The 19,110-nt window shown below is 44.5% G+C and overlaps 2 protein-coding genes and 1 long non-coding RNA gene across 18 annotated transcripts in view; 2 read left to right on the forward strand and 1 right to left on the reverse strand.

Annotated features, from left to right (window-relative positions):
• kansl1b (KAT8 regulatory NSL complex subunit 1b) overlaps positions 1-14,288 on the forward strand; it is a 44,551-nt gene extending 30,263 nt beyond the window's left edge. For all 4 annotated transcript variants that reach the window (XM_027177900.2, XM_047816091.1, XM_047816090.1 and 1 more), the window contains 13 exons: positions 3,160-3,301; positions 3,629-3,718; positions 3,866-3,978; positions 4,142-4,295; positions 5,472-5,631; positions 7,741-7,944; positions 9,421-9,555; positions 9,634-9,761; positions 10,032-10,156; positions 10,272-10,329; positions 10,497-10,609; positions 11,422-11,680; positions 11,792-14,288. In XM_027177900.2, the coding sequence (XP_027033701.2) occupies positions 3,160-3,301; positions 3,629-3,718; positions 3,866-3,978; positions 4,142-4,295; positions 5,472-5,631; positions 7,741-7,944; positions 9,421-9,555; positions 9,634-9,761; positions 10,032-10,156; positions 10,272-10,329; positions 10,497-10,609; positions 11,422-11,680; positions 11,792-12,007 (1,897 nt within the window). In that variant the 3' untranslated portion in view covers positions 12,008-14,288. The remainder of the gene's footprint in view (positions 1-3,159; positions 3,302-3,628; positions 3,719-3,865; positions 3,979-4,141; positions 4,296-5,471; positions 5,632-7,740; positions 7,945-9,420; positions 9,556-9,633; positions 9,762-10,031; positions 10,157-10,271; positions 10,330-10,496; positions 10,610-11,421; positions 11,681-11,791) is intronic.
• A 445-nt stretch (positions 14,289-14,733) lies between these two features.
• The window catches only part of LOC125145178, a 5,498-nt gene continuing 1,121 nt past the window's right edge, over positions 14,734-19,110 (forward strand). Inside the window, exon 1 of the long non-coding RNA XR_007143501.1 lies at positions 14,734-15,068. This is a non-coding gene — a long non-coding RNA (uncharacterized LOC125145178). The remainder of the gene's footprint in view (positions 15,069-19,110) is intronic.
• The window catches only part of maptb (microtubule-associated protein tau b), a 28,726-nt gene continuing 25,697 nt past the window's right edge, over positions 16,082-19,110 (reverse strand). For all 13 annotated transcript variants that reach the window (XM_027177902.2, XM_027177910.2, XM_027177916.2 and 10 more), the window contains one exon: positions 16,082-19,110. This exon is cut by the window's right edge and continues 325 nt beyond it. The gene's annotated coding sequence lies outside the window, so the exon portion shown is untranslated.

Genomic DNA, 19,110 nt, shown 5'->3' on the forward strand with positions numbered 1-19,110 from the left:
TGCAGACAGACAGACAGACTGTAATGCAGACAGACAGACTGTAATGCAGACAGACAGACTGTAATGCAGACAGACAGACAGACAGACTGTAATGCAGACAGACAGACTGTAATGCAGACAGACAGACTGTAATGCAGACAGACAGACTGTAATGCAGACAGACAGACAGACTGTAATGCAGACAGACAGACAGACTGTAATGCAGACAGACAGACAGACTGTAATGCAGACAGACAGACAGACTGTAATGCAGACAGACAGACAGACAGACAGAGTGAATTGCAGACAGACAGACAGAGTGAATTGCAGACAGACAGACAGACAGACTGTAATGCAGACAGACAGACAGACAGACTGTAATGCAGACAGACTGTAATGCAGACAGACAGACAGACAGACTGTAATGCAGACAGACAGACAGACTGTAATGCAGACAGACAGACAGACAGACTGTAATGCAGACAGACAGACAGACAGACTGTAATGCAGACAGACAGACAGACTGTAATGCAGACAGACAGACAGACAGACTGTAATGCAGACAGACAGACAGACAGACAGACTGTAATGCAGACAGACAGACAGACAGACTGTAATGCAGACAGACAGACAGACAGACAGACTGTAATGCAGACAGACAGACAGACAGACAGACTGTAATGCAGACAGACAGACAGACAGACAGACTGTAATGCAGACAGACAGACAGACAGACTGTAATGCAGACAGACAGACAGACAGACTGTAATGCAGACAGACAGACAGACAGACTGTAATGCAGACAGACAGACAGACAGACTGTAATGCAGACAGACAGACAGACAGACTGTAATGCAGACAGACAGACAGACAGACTGTAATGCAGACAGACAGACTGTAATGCGGGCAGACGGACAGACTGTAATGCGGGCAGACGGACAGACTGTAAGGCGGGCAGACGGACAGACTGTAAGGCGGACAGACGGACAGACTGTAAGGCGGACAGACGGACAGACTGTAAGGCGGACAGACGGACAGACTGTAAGGCGGACAGACGGACAGACTGTAAGGCGGACAGACGGACAGACTGTAAGGCGGACAGACGGACAGACTGTAAGGCGGACAGACGGACAGACTGTAAGGCGGACAGACGGACAGACTGTAAGGCGGACAGACGGACAGACTGTAAGGCGGACAGACGGACAGACTGTAAGGCGGACAGACGGACAGACTGTAAGGCGGACAGACGGACAGACTGTAAGGCGGACAGACGGACAGACTGTAAGGCGGACAGACGGACAGACTGTAAGGCGGACAGACGGACAGACTGTAAGGCGGACAGACGGACAGACGGACAGACTGTAAGGCGGACAGACGGACAGACTGTAAGGCGGACAGACGGACGGACAGACAGGCTGTAAGGCATACATACGGACGGACAGACAGGCTGTAAGGCATACAAACGGACGGGCAGACAGGCTGTAAGGCATACATATACGGACAGACAGGCAGAGGCTGTAAGGCATACATATACGGACAGACAGGCAGAGGCTGTAAGGCATACATATACGGACAGACAGGCAGAGGCTGTAAGGCATACATATACGGGCAGACAGGCAGAGGCTGTAAGGCATACATATACGGACAGACAGGCAGAGGCTGTAAGGCATACATATACGGACAGACAGGCAGAGGCTGTAAGGCATACATATACGGACAGACAGGCAGAGGCTGTAAGGCATACATATACGGACAGACAGGCAGAGGCTGTAAGGCATACATACGGACGGGCAGACAGGCTGTAAGGCATACATACGGACGGGCAGACAGGCTGTAAGGCATACATACGGACGGGCAGACAGGCTGTAAGGCATACATACGGACGGGCAGACAGGCTGTAAGGCATACATATACGGACAGACAGGCAGAGGCTGTAAGGCATACATATACGGACAGACAGGCAGAGGCTGTAAGGCATACATATACGGACAGACAGGCAGAGGCTGTAAGGCATACATATACGGGCAGACAGGCAGAGGCTGTAAGGCATACATATACGGACAGACAGGCAGAGGCTGTAAGGCATACATATACGGACAGACAGGCAGAGGCTGTAAGGCATACATATACGGACAGACAGGCAGAGGCTGTAAGGCATACATATACGGACAGACAGGCAGAGGCTGTAAGGCATACATATACGGGCAGACAGGCAGAGGCTGTAAGGCATACATATACGGACAGACAGGCAGAGGCTGTAAGGCATACATATACGGACAGACAGACAGAGGCTGTAAGGCATACATACGGACGGGCAGACAGGCTGTAAGGCATACATACGGACGGGCAGACAGGCTGTAAGGCATACATACGGACGGGCAGGCTGTAAGGCATACATACGGACGGGCAGACAGGCTGTAAGGCATACATACGGACGGGCAGACAGGCTGTAAGGCATACATACGGACGGGCAGACAGGCTGTAAGGCATACATACGGACGGGCAGACAGGCTGTAAGGCATACATACGGACGGACAGACAGGCTGTAAGGCATACATACGGACGGGCAGGCTGTAAGGCATACATACGGACGGACAGACAGGCAGAGGCTGTAAGGCATACATATACGGACAGACAGACAGGCTGTAGGTCAGATGGACAGACATACATGTAAGACAGACTGTAGGATATTACCCAGGCACTGTGTGTGTGTGTGTGTGTGTGTGTGTGTGCGTGTGTGTGTGTGTTTTGATCTTGTTTTTCTACTCTGTGATGTGAGGCGTCATCATGACTCGGCACTAATGATCGTGTGTGAATGCAGCACGATGGCCTCTCCCACAAACACACACACTGAAGAGTTTTTGGATTTGCATGTCAGAAGTAGCTAAAAACAAATGTCTGGCTACAAAAGAAAAAGAGCACCGAGGAAGAGGAGGGTGAACCGGACTGGGTTAAATATGTGATCATGTACGAGGTGTAAATAAGTCTAACTCACATGAATAAGAATTACAGTTGTCTGTTTTTTCCTGAAGATGAGTCACTTCACTTTCTCACAAATGTCTTTCTGTGTGAATTCTGTTTGGAAAAGACGCGTATGGAAAAGTCTGGTCTAATGTCTCTCTCACTGTGTGTGTGTGTGTGTGTGTGTGTGTGTGTGTGTGTGTGTGTGTGTGTGTGTAGGTGGAGGAGAGCTGAGGGTCATTATGCGCTGGAACGCTCTTCCATCATCAGTCACTGGAACTGGCTGCAGGCTCACGTCTCTGACCTGGAGTATCGCATCCGCCAACACACCGACATCTACCGTCACATCCGTACCAGCAAGGTCTCACCTCACACAACCACTCACTATTACACCCACGCACACACTTTTCAAGCGTTAACATGTTTCACCTCCTACAGCCTTTAAACTGTAATGCTACACACAGATACGGTAACATTTGAGGTGACATTAGCCTACTGGACAGTCGGACAGTGGCTGATGACATGACGGACAGTCGGTTAGTTCATAACAACACGAGCGATTCCCCAAACAGGAAATAGAGCTCAGGATGCATCACATCACTGCAGAATATAAACACAGAGCAGTGACTAACACTCTGACCATCTTTAAAAGAGGATTAATCAGGGACATGACGATACATGTGTGCAGGGCGGTGTGGTGCTGGGTGAGAGCTCGGTTTGTGAGACAGCAGCAGAGAACGGCAGCGGGTCGAGGACGGAGAGTCTCGCCTGTAACTTGGTAAGCGTCCATGCTCTTAGAGTGAAATACATAAAAACACGTTTCCATGAAGACCTGACGTTTCAGTCACCGAACACCGGGCCCATGTGAACTGTACCAACTGTGAGCTTCATTAATAAGCACAATAAATTAATAACATTTCTCCAGGTGCCCAGTGCCGACGGGACAAACGGCTCGGTGTCGGCCCTCGGTGTCTCCATGGAGACGAACCTGAGGAAGAGTTACCCGTCTGTCCGACATGTCAACGGAGTCATAAACAGGTCTGTTTTTTTTTAAGCTTCTGTGCAACACATTTTTAGAGATATTGAAGATATTAAGCAATAAAACGTTGACTAGCCTGAGAAAATCATGTACAACTTCCTGTTCGTGTAGCTTTAGCTAACATGTTTAACACCTTTTTTACTGAATGTGTGTGTGTTATAGTCTACGTTGTGGTCCTTCCGCCGTGTCCGAGGCGGAGCAGCAGAGGCTTAGTGCTGAAGACTCGAGCTGTGTAGCAGCACGAACCCGACCGCTTATCTCCTGCAGGAAGAGACGCCTGATCCGACCCTACACACTGCCTCAACTCAACAACAAGGTACTGGGACTGTGTGTGTGTCAGAATTAGAGAGAGGTGATTGTGTGAGAGATCCAAACCTGCTTTGTGTATGGCATTGAAGTGCAAGGGGAAAAAGGTGGTCTGTGTGTCAGTGTGATCGAGAGAGAGAGAGAGAGATAGTGTGCAAAAAATAAAAAGACCATGAAGGTGTGACAGTTGTGTATGTGAGACAGAGAGCGATCATATCCAAACCTGCTTTGTGTGTGTGTGTGTGTGTGTTTAGGGTGCCTCTCGTGCCCTGGTGGTGTTCACACACGTTTGTGTGTTTGTGTTCAGCTCACAGTGTGGTGTGGTTACTAATCTGAACACACCGCTCTCTACACCCTGATCCATGCATTGTCTCTCACCACGTTACTCACTACGGGGGGGCGGGGTTATCTGGTGGTGTGACGTGATGTCACTTCCTGCAGAGTTCCACACAATATGACAGACATATCATTGCCTGCACAGTGGACGAGCTTTAAGGTCTCTAATAAAAGAGTAAAAGATACCCTGCATCAAAAAGCTTGTATATATTAAACCTCCTATTTGTTTATTGTGTGTGTGTGTGTGTGTGTGTGTGTGTGTGTGTGTGTGTGTGTGTGTGTGTGTGTTGTCTGATTTGTTTTGATTCTTGTCAAATTGTAACACAGTGTAATATCTTCTACAGTGTGTATGTGGCATAGTTTCAGCCAATCAGAACTCACACAGTCATATTTGCGAAGAGTGTGTGTGTGTGTAGAGGGATTACTGAATAACCCAGTTTGAATAGGCTTGAGTAGTTGAATTGTGGTTGTCCTAGCAACCCCTCTCTCTCACACACACTGGAATGAGCACTGGAGAACGTCATCTCAGACAGAAGGTGTAGAGGAGGTTTAATATGACTAGCCTGATTAAATCGTCTCACACTAACTGCTTATTTAGTCCAGGTTCTTTTTATTTTACCTTCAGTCTGATTGTTGTGTTTTTAAATGTAAGAAATTTAAAGATGTCTTAGAAAAACACACAGAGAATTGATGACATTAATGGGTGTGTAGTGTTGGGAAAGTGTGTGTGAGAGAGAGAGAAATGGTGTGGTTCTGTGGAATGTGCATGATGTAATCCAAAGACAAAACAAATGTGGGGAAAATATTCAGACAATAACAGTTCTAATCGTGTGTGTGTGTGTGTGTCTAGGTGCAGACGGGCCAGTGGTGTGGCTGTGATGTCAGTGGTCAGTGTGTGATGTGCTGTAGTCGTCCTGCCGCTTTGTCACACACTCTGTTCCAGCGCCCCCTGCTGGACAGACTGGCTCAGCTCGACCCCTGCATCCACCCCGTCCTCTCCTTCACCGACGGTCAGCAGCACTCACTATTTATCTCTTTATTAATCCCTTTACCTCTATTCTCCCACCTTTACCTCTCTTCTCCACTCTTTACCTCTCTATGCACCCCTTTACCTCCCTTCTCTCCTCTTTCTCTTCTCCCCTTTACCTCTCTATGCACCCCTTTACGTCTCTATTCACCCCTTTACCTCTCTTATCCTCCTTTTACCTCTCTTATCCTCCTTTTACCTCTCTTCTCCCCCTTTACCTCCCTTCTCTCCTCTTTACCTCTTCTCCCCTTTACCTCTCTATTCACCCTTTTACCTCTCTTCTCCCCCTTTACCTCCCTTCTCTCCTCTTTACTTCTTTTCCCCTTTACCTCTCTATGCACCCCTGTACCTCTCTTCACCCCTTTACCTTTCTTCTCCCCCTTTACCTTTCTTCTCCCCCTTTACCTCTCTTATCCTCTTTTTACCTCTTCTCATCCCTTTACCTCTCTATGAACCCCTTTACCTCTCTATGCACCCCTTTACTTCTCGTCTCACCCCTTTACCTCTATTCTCACCCCTCTTTTCACCCCTTTATCCATTTATTCATTTCTTTACCTCTTGCTTTTCTTCTATATTTACCTTTTTACAGCTTGTTATTTAAATGTATTTTGTAACACATCTGTTTATTTACCTGTTTAAATGATATGGAGAAGCTTGCAGTAGGAGATAAAACCTGCGAGTGCTCTGATGTAAGAATCAGTGCAGCGTGGTGTATGATGTGTTACTGTAACACACACGTTCTATAATACACTGTAATACACACATTATGTAGATGTCTTCACATCACACACACACACCCCCCCCCTTCTCTCTCTGTCTCACATCATATTCTCTCTCTACTCTGCATCATCTGAACAGCTCTGTTAGCTGTTTGCTAGCTGTGTGTTGTGAGGTAACCCTGGTGTTCTCTCAGTAACAGGATGAGGATACCCAGAGGCCGAGGGCGTCTTTCTTTCAGTTTCTCTTCCATTTACCTTCATCTCTACAAAGGGACACGTGACGACAACCGATAGATCAGATCAGTGTGTAGATCAGTGTGTAGATTACTGACAGTTCAGCTGTGTGTGTGTTGAGCTCAGCATTCATGTGTTTCCTGTGTGTTAATTATTCATGGTCTGCTGTCATTCTGTAAAATAGCCTGTAATCTGCAGCATGTTCAGAGTGAGGCATGTAATCAATACACACACACACACACACTCTCTCTCTCCTTCTCTCTCTCTCTCTCTCTCTCTCTCTCTCTCTCTCTCTCTGTACCGCAGTCAGGCTGCCAAATATTTTTTTTTTCTTTTCTTTTCAAGAACTCTGCTCTGTGTCTCTATCCACTACCAGTGCACACTCTTCATTCTCTCATTCTTCTTTTACTCCTTCTTTTTATCATCCTTCTTTTTCTGGTTCTGCCTGCTCCTCCTCCTTCTCACCCTCGCCCTCCCTCCTTGCCCTCCTCCTTCTCCCCCTTGCTCCCACCCGCTCCTTCTCCCCCCTTCTCCTTCTCCCCTTTTCGCCTTCACCTTTAATGTTCTTTTACTCTTCCTCATCTTCTGTCTCAGTCAGATGTTGAAACCACAGTCAAACCCTGATGTCCTTCTAAACTATTTTTAAAGTACAGTGTAAACCTGTCACATTGTGTAACACTGTGTGGGAGAATAACTGACGCAGTGTGAAGCTGTAACACCACCCCCTCCTCCGGTAGGAGTCATGGGTGTGGGGTCCAGAGAGGGGGTTTGTTTGTTTTGGGGAGGGGGGGTAAGAAATCAAAAGGGGGGGGGTGCTCAGTGTATGTGAGGGTGTTTAGAGAGAGTGTGTGTGTGTGTGAAGGCTTCAGGAGGAGCTCACATAATGATTGAGAGTGACAGGCTGATGAGAGCGAGGGGAATTCCACCAGTCCTGTAAAACCATTACAGCTATCAGTCGCCACCTGCTGGCAGTGTGTGGAAACTGCAGCCTCTCAGTTTAAACTCGACACATAAGTCCAGATAGCACGTTTATTAGCTCCTCAGCCATTCTGGGAATCCATTCCTCGGGTGGTTTGTCTGCGGATTGTCGAAGGTGTGTGTCGAGGATTGTAAAGGTCGATGTGTTCTCTGTGTCACAGACGTTGGAATGGGTCTGCACTTTCAGCGTGTCATGAAGTGTCACTGGCAGGGCCGGTCACTGGACAAGATCAAACCCATCAAGAAGATCGCACTCAAACACTCAAAGTTCTCTCCGAGCAGCCGTCTCATCGATCCTTCATCATCATCCTCTTCCTGCTCCAAAGACAAGCTCAAGCTGACCAGCTCGCTTCTCTCTACTGACCGTAAGTTACAGTGTGCACATACACACACACACACACGCATACACACACACACACACACACGTATACATGCATACACACACACACACACACACACACACACACGTATACATGCATACACACACACACACACATGTATACATGCATACACACACACACACACGTATACATGCATACATACACACACACACACACACACACGTATACATGCATACACACACACACACACGTATACATGCATACACACACACACACATGTATACATGCATACACACACACACACACACACACACATACACACACACACACACGCGCGTATACATGCATACATACTCACACACACACACACACACACACACACACACACACATACATACATACATATACATACACACACGCACACACACACGTATACATGCATACATACACACACACACATACACACACACACACGCGCGCATATACATGCATACATATACACACATGCATACATACACACACACACACACACACACACATACAAATGTAAAAAAAAAAAAAAAAAAAAGTAAAATCGTGTTTTTTTTCACTCCCAGATCTTTGTATATTTAAACAAATTGCCACTTCACACCTTTTCCCCCACATATACATTACAAACACAGAGCAGTGGATAGAAAAAGCTTTTCCACACTAAAAAAGGTGCAGACTGACACGAAGCCATATTGACAGCACCAACTGCAGAACAAACAGCAGGGTTATGGTGACGCGTTGCCATAGTAACGCTGACTCGGGTGGACGCTGGTGTGATTTGTGTCTAATAGTAAATGGATTTAACGGAATATGGGACGTACCATCAGGATAAAATGCTCCAGCTAACATGTTATTGTCTTTAATGGTGGTATTTCAGTCTGATCATTCTCTTTAAGCTCCATCTGTTCGTGCTGTAATGAGAACCGTTGCACCCTTCATCAGCACACCAGGCTCTCATCTGAAAATAGTCTTGATGTGTCAGGATTATTTTTACTCCATCACCCAGCGCGAGTGTGAAATTCAGCCTTTTTTTTCCTCATTCTTTGATGCCCCCCCCCCTCCTCTATTTTCTCTCAGTAAAACTGCAAACAATTTTCCTTCAAATCTCGAATTTTCAGGAACGAAAGATTGTCGTGCTTTTTATCCATTTAGTGTTACATTTGATGTCTGAGAAAATCGTCCTGTTCACTCGTGTAAGCAGTCGTTCCCACGCCAGTCTCTGGCTCTCTCTCTCTATTTTTTCCCCTAAACCCTCATGACCGAAAACTTCACCGTGCCGTTTGTTAACAACGTGTTTACGTTGAGCGTCCACCATTTAAACCGTCTGTTACTATAGAAACGCTAGCGTGTCAGAACGAGCCGATTCAATCAACTTGTGATGTACTGCAGCTAGGAAACTAATCAAAACTTTCTGTGATATCCCGAATTCAACTGTGTGTGTGTGTGTGTGTGTGTGTGCGTGGCTCTCAGGTTTGTCTCATCACAGAATGAGACAAGAGAAGCTGTATCGACACCAGCAGAGTGACACTGAATCTCGTCAGCTGTACAGAGCAGAACGCAGTCACACTCGCAAGAGGGCCAGAGAACACTCAGTGGAGTGTGACAGTACGTACACACACACACACACACACACACACTTACGTTTCCTGAAGCTCCTAATAATTATATTACTAACCTCCCCAGATGTCAATAAGTTGTATATGGAAGTGGCAAGCCCGAGTTCCTCTCTGACCACGCCCACTCTCAGTCCTATAGTGAGACAGCTCTCGTCCTCTGAGAGTCCAACACCATGCAGTCTCACCAGCACACCGGTAATTTCGCACACACACAGACATGAGGATGTTTCTGAAATAATTGATCAGATATACAGTGTGCATCTCGTACTGACACATCAGCACCACCTAGTGGTGTAAAGTGGTACAGCACCAAAAGTGTTCATTATACTCAGTTTACATTATACTCAGTTTACTGTTAATCACATCAGAGAGGCATTAAAGCTGGAATTGTGGTAACGAGATTGTGTGTGTGTGTGTGTGTGTGTGTGTGTGTGTGTGTGTGTGTGTGTGTGTTTGGGGTCACAGCACCAAGCACAGCGTAAGAGGAGAGTGGAGAGTTCGTTCGACATCAACAACATCGTCATCCCCATGTCTGTGGCGGCGACGACCCGAGTGGAGAAACTGCAGTACAAAGAGATCCTCACACCCAGGTTACACACACACACACACACACACACTTTTCTCACAGTGGATGTTGTGCTGGAGATAGATCACTAAATATCTGTGTGTGCGTGCTTGTGTGTGCTTGTGTATTCATGCATGCAGTTGGAGGGTGGTGAACATCATGGCCAGTCACATTTCTGAGGAGGATGATGCAGTAGAGGTGATTCTCTCTCTCTCTCTCTCTCTCTCTCTCTCTCTCTCTCTCGTATGCAGACACTCATTCACCCCAGTCTATGGCCCATATGGTTGATTTACATTTGTGTAACACTTCTCTCTCTCTCTCTCTCTCTCTCTCTCTCTCTCTCTCTCTCTCTCTCTCTCTCTAAGATTGAGGATTTATCAGATGCGGCTTTCTCTCAGCTTCACCTTCCGTATGAAGAGCATGAACATTCTCGCTGGAGTTGGACTTCCAGTTCTGTTGCCAAGAGAAGGGGCAGCCGGTCAGTCTCTCTCTCTCTCCCTCTCACACTCTCTCTCTCTCTCTGTGTCTCACTCTTTCTGTCTCTCTCTCTCTTTCTCTCTCTCTCTCTCTCTCACACACACACACACACACACCACTGTATGTGAAGTCTTGTGTGACTGTTAGGACTAAAGAGAGACAGGTTCAGCACCCGGTGTGTAAATGAAAAGAGCAGGAGTGTGTTGCTGAGAGGACACTGACGAGTGTTTCATGGTCGTACTGCAGCTCACCCACAGCACATGACTCTCTGGTGCTTTCGCAGCACTGCGGTTCCTTCAGCAGATGTAGTTCTCAAGCTCCGCCCACCTCAGTTCATTCATTCAGAAAAGCTCAGATCATTCTCTCTTTTACAGTTGGGTAAATTCATCACAGGAAATAGATGATCATTGTGAATAGAAGTTGACTGAGGAGGTTTGATCGAGGCTCTCGGATATAAAAATAACTTCACTGCTGTTTTTAGTGTTGCTGTTACTATGGTTACAGCACAAACCATACAGGCAATGTTTGTCCAGAAATGTTTATATTGTTCCAGTCCACATTAAAATACAACAACAACCACTACCCTGTCTCTCTCTCTCACTCTTTCTGTCTCTCTCTCCATCCCTAACTCTCTCTCCCCCTCCCTCCCTAACTCTCTGTCTCTCTCTCTCTCTCTCTCTCTCCACCCCTAACACTCTCTCTCCCTCCCTAACTCTGTCTGTCTCTCTCTCCCTTCCTAACTCTGTCTGTCTCTCTCCTCCCCTCCCTTCCTCTCTCTCTCTCTCTCTATCTCGCTCTCTCTTTCTCTCACAGCTCGTATAAGTCAGTGGATGGCCGCAGCACTCCTCTGCTGGGTGGAACGAACCCCTCGACACCTCAGCCTTCGTCTCCAGACCCGTCTCACTTCCCACTGCTGCAGGACTACAGCTCAGCCCCTTCCCCCTCCCCCTCCAGCCCGGCCAGCCCTGAGCTGCTCACATTCTCTCACACACCAGCGTCCAGAGACTCCCACCGGTTCCTGTCCAACGAGGACACACGCTGCTCCACACCAGACACCAGCTACGACGAGACGGTACAACACACAACTACTGCTGATACACACACACACACCACCACAACTAGCACTGTGTGTTTAATATTGTTGTGTAATCTCATTCTCTCATACCCCTTCACTCTTACTCAGCCCGTGCAGCCGTGGGAGCACAGAACGTTCCCCCTGGACGTAGATCCGGTGCAGGATCACGATCATCACGTGAGTCCAGGCAGCAATCGAACCGCACGACGGATTTCGGGCTGCAGGAGCGGCTCCAGGTCCGAGTGCGAGGGCGAGCCTCCATCACCGCTGTCTGAGGACACAAGCCGGCACAGGAACAACTCGCTCAGACACACACACTGCTGAAACCTTCTGTACAGACTCGTCTCTCTCTTTCACACACACACACACACACACACACACACACACACACACACACCCCTCTCCAGCTCCAGAGCAGATTAAACCTCCTGCTGTTTGATATTCAAACATCGCTTAAATCTTTCACAGTTTTCAGTGAATTTGTTGAGTTGAAGATTGGATCCCAGTAGAGACGACTTCCTTTTCGTTTGTTCGTTCTTTTGTTTTTGTTTTGTTGGTCACCGGTAATCGAAAGGTGGCGGCCGATAAGAGGCGGAAAGCAGGAAACCGGAGTCTCGGTGGTGTCCTAAAGCGACTGAAGCGATTGTCAGCTAGTGGGTTGACCTCAAGCTCCCTATTATACTGATTTAGGTACAACCCAAATACGCACATAAACGCCTGACTATCAGGCATGTTGTTATTATTATTATTATTCATTTATTATTTCTTTCAGCACTTCTCTCTGTTCATTCTCAGTGTCTTTAATATTCGGGGCCAGCTTTAACTAAACTCCAGGATTAATCAGCTCTTTGTGGTTGATCGCTGGAGGATTAGCAGCAGGTCGAGCATTTACTCTAAGTTCATATACATGTAGGATGAGTTTGCGTGGGACGTTTTTTATTAAAAAAAAAATAATAATAAAAGTAAAAAAAAAAACCCCATGATCACGCATCAGCGCTCCGAGGTGTTTCATTTGTATTCCTGCCGTAACTCGTACGTGCAATTTCCCCACCTGAGAACGAATCGATCGCAGCACTTAATCCCAGGCGCTTTTTTTTTTTAACCCTGCTGCCTGAATGCTTGAAATAAGTAGCGCAGGAGGACGTTTATGGGCTCGAGCGTTCTTCTCCTCTGTATTTGCACTCTGATGCTCAGCACTCTTCTGCTCTCTGTCCATCATTCCATCACAGCGACGCGCTCGTGCGGCACTTATATATTAACCGTTGCATTATATTCTACACAGTGAAGCAGGATTTACTATTACAGGATAGTTTCACTAATAAAAAGAGATCAAAAATGACAACCTTACTACAAAAACTGCACCTTTTTCTGCTTTAGTCTCCATCAGATTGATCGACGTTGTGGCTCTTCATCACGACTCCTCTATGGTTCTTTTTGTTGTAACTTTGAATCTCTGTGATCGGCTCACGACGTTTGTGTTTGTCTGCAACGTCTCACGTTTAAGGGGCATGGCCAAGCGAGGGACCCCACCCATCTAAGAGACTAGGGGCGGGGCTAAAACTCTAAAAGCGCACAAAATGTGGATCTGTATCAACCTTCAGGTGACACGCTCCTGTGGCGAAGGTACAGATGTAATAGTTTGTTAAAGATTTGATTACGTGAAATTTAAAAAAATGTGCTTTTTTTTTTTTTTTTTTTAACATATTCATTTACAATCTGTGACATCGATGTAATTAGTTCTAAATCCTCACTGTCAGGGATTTGAGATTTCAGCTTTTTTTGCTAATTCGCACAGAGCCACAACCTTGTTAATGTTCCTCATCCTGAAGCTTCACTACGTCTCATTTCGCTCTCGGTCCACAAGCTTTCTGTGTTACTCGGATACGTTCGCCTTCGCACCTCGTACCTTTGCATTTCTCACCTTCTTGTTCTTTTCTGCTTTTCCATCCACTGGACTGTCTGTAATTCCGATTGTTTCACCACGAGAGTGTTTTACACTCGCATCCGTCTTTGCGTTATTATATGCCCTTGTTAACCAGCAGGTTTTTATATTGAGCGTGCACACGTGTGTGTGTGTGTGTGTATATGAGAGAGGGAGAGTGTATGAGAGAGAGAGATCGAGATCGATCGCCATGAATAAAGAATATCAGCTACTGCTCTGTTTTTTCCGTTCTCTTCCCCTGAGTAATAAACACACCTCCCTGAAGGCGATGGTCCTGCTGACCTGTTCGTTGGTTCCGTGTGATTGCCGTCGAGGAGCCGGTGTCGTCATGTGCGAGATATTTTCCTACACTCAGTTTCCACCATGGTGAATTTGACTGGAGTTTGGGGGGGGAGGGATTGGGTGGGAGGAGTCTGGTGTATCATTTAGCATGTAATAGTTTGTATTATAAATAAAAGAAGAGTATATTTTGTAAATACATTATTTGATTCTTTACCGTGTTTGATTTTTTGAGGCTGTCTGTAGCTGTCTTGATTGTATAGCGAGAAGACGCATACAAAAAAAAATATTTAACAACTTTCTTTACGGAAATAAAGGTGTATGGATAATTGGCCAATCTGACAGCGTTTGTGCTTCTCAAAATTAAAAGTGAATTATATTGTATCATTCTTGTGTGTGGTGATTTTTTTTATTTCATGGTTAAATAAGCCATAAAATTAAACCCAGTGAAAACGAATCTGATTATTTAAGCGTTCGGACCCGTCACGTGATCATTAAGGTAAACTTACCATCATGTGCAGCTCCAGCTGTGATGTTATAGGAAATGTCCATCAGTTCAGGAACATTATCAATCTAATAACTTTTAATAATTCGAGTCGAGTTCTCCGGACAGAACGACTGCTTATTTGTCTGTTGTGTTATTTATACAACGTTAACTCCATCGAAATACTAGAGGCCACAAGACATTAATAAACTGATTGATTAAAAAATGTGTGCTGAATGTAATCACTAACATGGTCAAGTGTGGTAGCTCAGTGATTAAGGTGTTGGGCTACTGATCGGAAGGTTGTGAGTTCGAACCCCAGGTCCACCAAGGTGCCACTGCTGGGCCCCTGAGCAAGGCCCTTAACCCTCAGTTGCTCAGTTGTAAGTCACTCTGGATAAGGGTGTCTGCTAAATGCCATAAATGTAAAAGTCAGATATCTGGCGCCCTCTAGTGGTTAGATTCAGTACATAGTCTGTAAACCACCCACCATGAAAAAGGGTATTGTGGCCTTTAGTAAGTAGGTTTCTATCCATCCATCCATCTATTTATTTCAGTGCGAGAGATACAAAGGCTGACAAACATTCTATATATTATAAGCACAGCCTCTAATGTGTCCAGATGAAGACCAGAAGACAACTTGGACTCAGGACCCTACACCAACCAGGAGGATCTGTGAGGTAAGAGTGTGTAAATAGTGCTGTAACTGTTTAACTGTTAAAGTCTCTGACCAAAGACTTTTATATATTACAGGTTGTAGAATTGTCTAACGTCTTTGTAATAGACACACAATGAGAAATTTGTTCACTCAAAGAGTCAAACTGAAACACGCATGAGGACGTGTGAGAAATAGAGTAAGAAAGAGAGAGGGGGGGGGGGGGGTTAATACCGACTTTATTTCCAAATCCAGGTTCACAGCAGCGAGAGTGAGTGTAAAGAAACTGATAAAACACACAAGTACAGTAAAGACAATCACAACTGTTAAGCTCAGAGTGGACTGGAAAACCGCAGTACAGCTTCAGAGATGGAAAGACAGTGAGAGAGGGAGAGACAGAAAGAGAGAGAGACCGAGAGATATAGGGAGATGGAGAGACAGAGAGAGACTGTTCGGTGTCGAGTTCACACAATCAAATCCAGCAGCCTGCTTTACACGTCATGTGTAGATATAAACACTCTCTTCATCACCACATTTTAACAATAATAATAATAATAATAATAATAATAATAATAAGGTTCAGCAGGTGATTCAGGTGACCTACAGAATTACCTCTGCTTCTGAGATTTTAGGCTTTAACGATTCTCTCCACAAAACACAAGCAATTAAAATGTTTCAAGCCTAAAGAGTTGATCATTTTTGGCTTTCATCACTCAGTTCCTCAGGTGATCTGAGGACTCATTGGCATGATCAATCGTTCTAAAAGCAAGATAAGTTTTTCCCTTTATAAGATTTGTTTATTTTATTTTAGCGCTCATACATAATTAAGAATCGCAGAGCTTTTAATTAAGACATGTTCAGAATCTCAGGTTTGATTCTTAATTATTTATATATATAGTTTAAAATTCATTTTAAGCTCGAGCTACAGGATAACAGCAAACACATAAGAATTTAAGCCTCCAGTCTATCAGTCACATTTAATCTCAAAACTTATCAAACATCCATTTCTGGTCACTTTAATCGCGTGAACCGTCAAGAGGGAAAGAAGAAGCGACTCGCGGTAACGTCGAATGATTAGTTTTGACTTTTTTTTTTTAAATATCAAAACGGAAGAAAAGCCGAGGTGCGTTGAAGATATAAAAAAAAGGTAATAAATATCAGGAAATAAATAAAAACAGTAAAGATGTGTTCATCTCTAACACAGCTCACGTCTACGGGAACACTATTAAATGCTTCGTTTTGGATTTGTGCATGATTTTCTTTTGTTCTCAAGTTGTTTTCGTGTGATGAGGAGTTCGGTGGGTTGAGTTAGACTGCAGGTGATGAGTTGGAGAAGATTTGTCTTTAATCAAGGCATCATTTAGAACAGGTTTATAGCAGCGCCGCATGTTTTCTGTTGCGTTTCCTTTCCCTAAATCAGATCCTCAGCCGTCACTATTTACATTGATCAGAGTTTTAGTGAGCGAGGAAAAGGGAGGCACTTTTTTTTTAAACTGTCACTCACACGTCATTACCTTTATCACTACTGATTATTTATTAAGAATTGTTATGTTACTCTAACGTGTTCTCGGATCATGTGAAGGCGGATAACGAGGCGTGTGTTTGTAGGAATATTTAAGTGAAAACCTGCTGCTGTAATCATAAAGACTGTGCTGAAGCTTGTGTCATAAGCCAGGGCTCTGAACATCCTGTAAATCCTCTCAGTGCTGTTTAGTCTTTATTTTGATGTCGTCTCTGTGTGTTTATTCTCTTCACTGTCACCTATGGAGGTGTCAGTGTCACTGATCAGTTAGGACAAGGCTGGTGTTTGAAGATAACTGCTGGAGCTACAAGAAGAAGAAGAAGCTTTCAGCCACCTGTTTGTCTGAATAAATCCCACTTCATTTGGCTCTGTGATACAGTACAGACGTGTGTGTGGAAGAGGGCTGTACTCAGAGTGGGTTATACTGTTGGAAACCGTGTCTTTAGATGACTTGTATGTGATGATTTATTTTTTTAGATGGTGGCTACAAGCTTCCATTACTTGTTAGCTACATTAGCAATCTGCAGACACCAAAAGCAGCAGGAAAGAGGAAAATATTGGCCAGTATGTTCTCTAAGGCTTGAGCTTCATATTTAGAGAGGATTAAAGATGTTTTATTAATCACATGAATTGTGATCTACTCTGGTGTTATTTGTCATATTTAAACACACACAATGAGGAATGTGTTTATTAGAGCAGCTCACCAGCAGCGCAAAGCTCAGCACTAATGTTCAGGACGTGGAGTTACTCAGCACAGTAAAGTGATTAGTTTCTGATTAATCGTAATGGATTACTTATTATAACATATTTAGTATTAAGCTGTGTGTGTGTTGCGTTACAGTACGGCACAATGCACAGATGCTCATTTGAGGCTGAAGACAAGCAAATTACACAGTAAACGATTCACACACTCAGAATCGTATTAATTTCCCCCCCCTACTTAATTCTAACGAGTGTATAAACTCTACAGAAAGCGCAGGAGGACTGCTCTGTAAACTCATTGCTCCTTCATCACAGACCCGAACCCTGAAGAAGAAACGTTTAGTCTTCTGTTTCACTCGTCAGTTGATTGAACAGAAGCAGGACGTTTGCCGTGAGGAACTAACGAAACTCTTCATTTTAATGTTTAAGTGTTTTATGTCCAGCTCGACTTTACACTGCAGAAGTGTCGAGTCAGCAAGTGAAAATATCTCGAATATAGAGAAATCAAATAAATATTTATATACACACATATATATGAATATATTTATATTGGCAAACGTAATGTTTTAATTTTATTTATACAAGTTATACATTTGCATGTAAATTCCCGTCTAAAAACAGGATGAAATAATCTGATTTATAATAATTTTATTATATGAAATATTGCACACACTTGTCCACATTCGAGATATCTGCACTTGCTAATATTCTCTGCAGTGAAACAGAAGACTGAACGAAAGCTTTATCTTTGTGTCCTGACTTGTTACTGTGACATGGAGGAAGGAGGCGGGGTTATCAGTGACTTAGACACGTACACAACTGTCAATCATTCCAGATTCACATGTCCATTTGTTCTGCCGTTTGGAGAAAAGAAAGAAGTTTTTTCTAGCATCTTTTATCAGAGCGATGGCACGTATAGAGCTCCTAAGCTGTAAAGTTCGGCAGGTCTGCTATTGTAGTAATGGCTTTTGTGACACTGCTAGTCAGCTTACGATATGAAAAGATATACATACTATTTATTTATTTATTTATTTGATTGTGATCCTTGAGCACTTTGACCTCAGTACAAATTTCCTGTTTCTTCACAGCTTGTTAGCTTATAAATTTACACTAGTCGATCCACTGGGAAATTAGCATATTATTGTAACTAATCTAAACCCTAACAACGGTCCTGTTTAATTGCGAAGCTCCAGCCTTAGAAAACACTGAGCTGAGAGAGAGAGAGAGAGAGAGAGAGAGAGAGAGAGAGAGAGAGAGAGAGAGAGAGTGTGTGTGTGTGTGTGTGTGTGTAGTCTGACAGCAGGATCATGCATGAGTTCTGCAGCAAGCACGTGGGTAATTCTCAGTAGGCCAAAAAACTTTTACATCGTTCTTGAAAAAGTCGGAGTTAAATACGGTCTCGATGATTCCTGCTAACTCGTTTTGGCTTGTTGTCTCCCTCACATTCCAATTTCAGGTAGTATTTATTAAAATATTTAAAAACAAATACAAATCCATACTAGTCTAAGTGAACTGAATTAATAAAGGCAGATGAGAGGGAAGCTTTCACAATAAGGCAACTAAGCAGAGAGAGAGAGAGACGGAGAGAGACGGGGAGAGAGACGGAAAAGTCGGCGTATGGTATAAAGTGGACTTTCTAGCATTGTAGATGGGCTTCTACGTGCTGTGACTGATTAAACAGATCAATACAGCAGCATACGAGTCCAATTAATCAGACAGAACAGGACAATAACGTTATCAATGATCAGTCCCTTGTAGTCAAGAACCAAAATTCATGAAGAAATCCAGCAAGCACCTTTTTTTTTTTTTTTTTTTACTTTTTTTTTTTTTCTTAAACAGACTG

This window comes from Tachysurus fulvidraco, chromosome 7 (assembly GCF_022655615.1).
Source record: "Tachysurus fulvidraco isolate hzauxx_2018 chromosome 7, HZAU_PFXX_2.0, whole genome shotgun sequence".
Classification (NCBI taxonomy): Eukaryota; Metazoa; Chordata; class Actinopteri; order Siluriformes; family Bagridae; genus Tachysurus; species Tachysurus fulvidraco.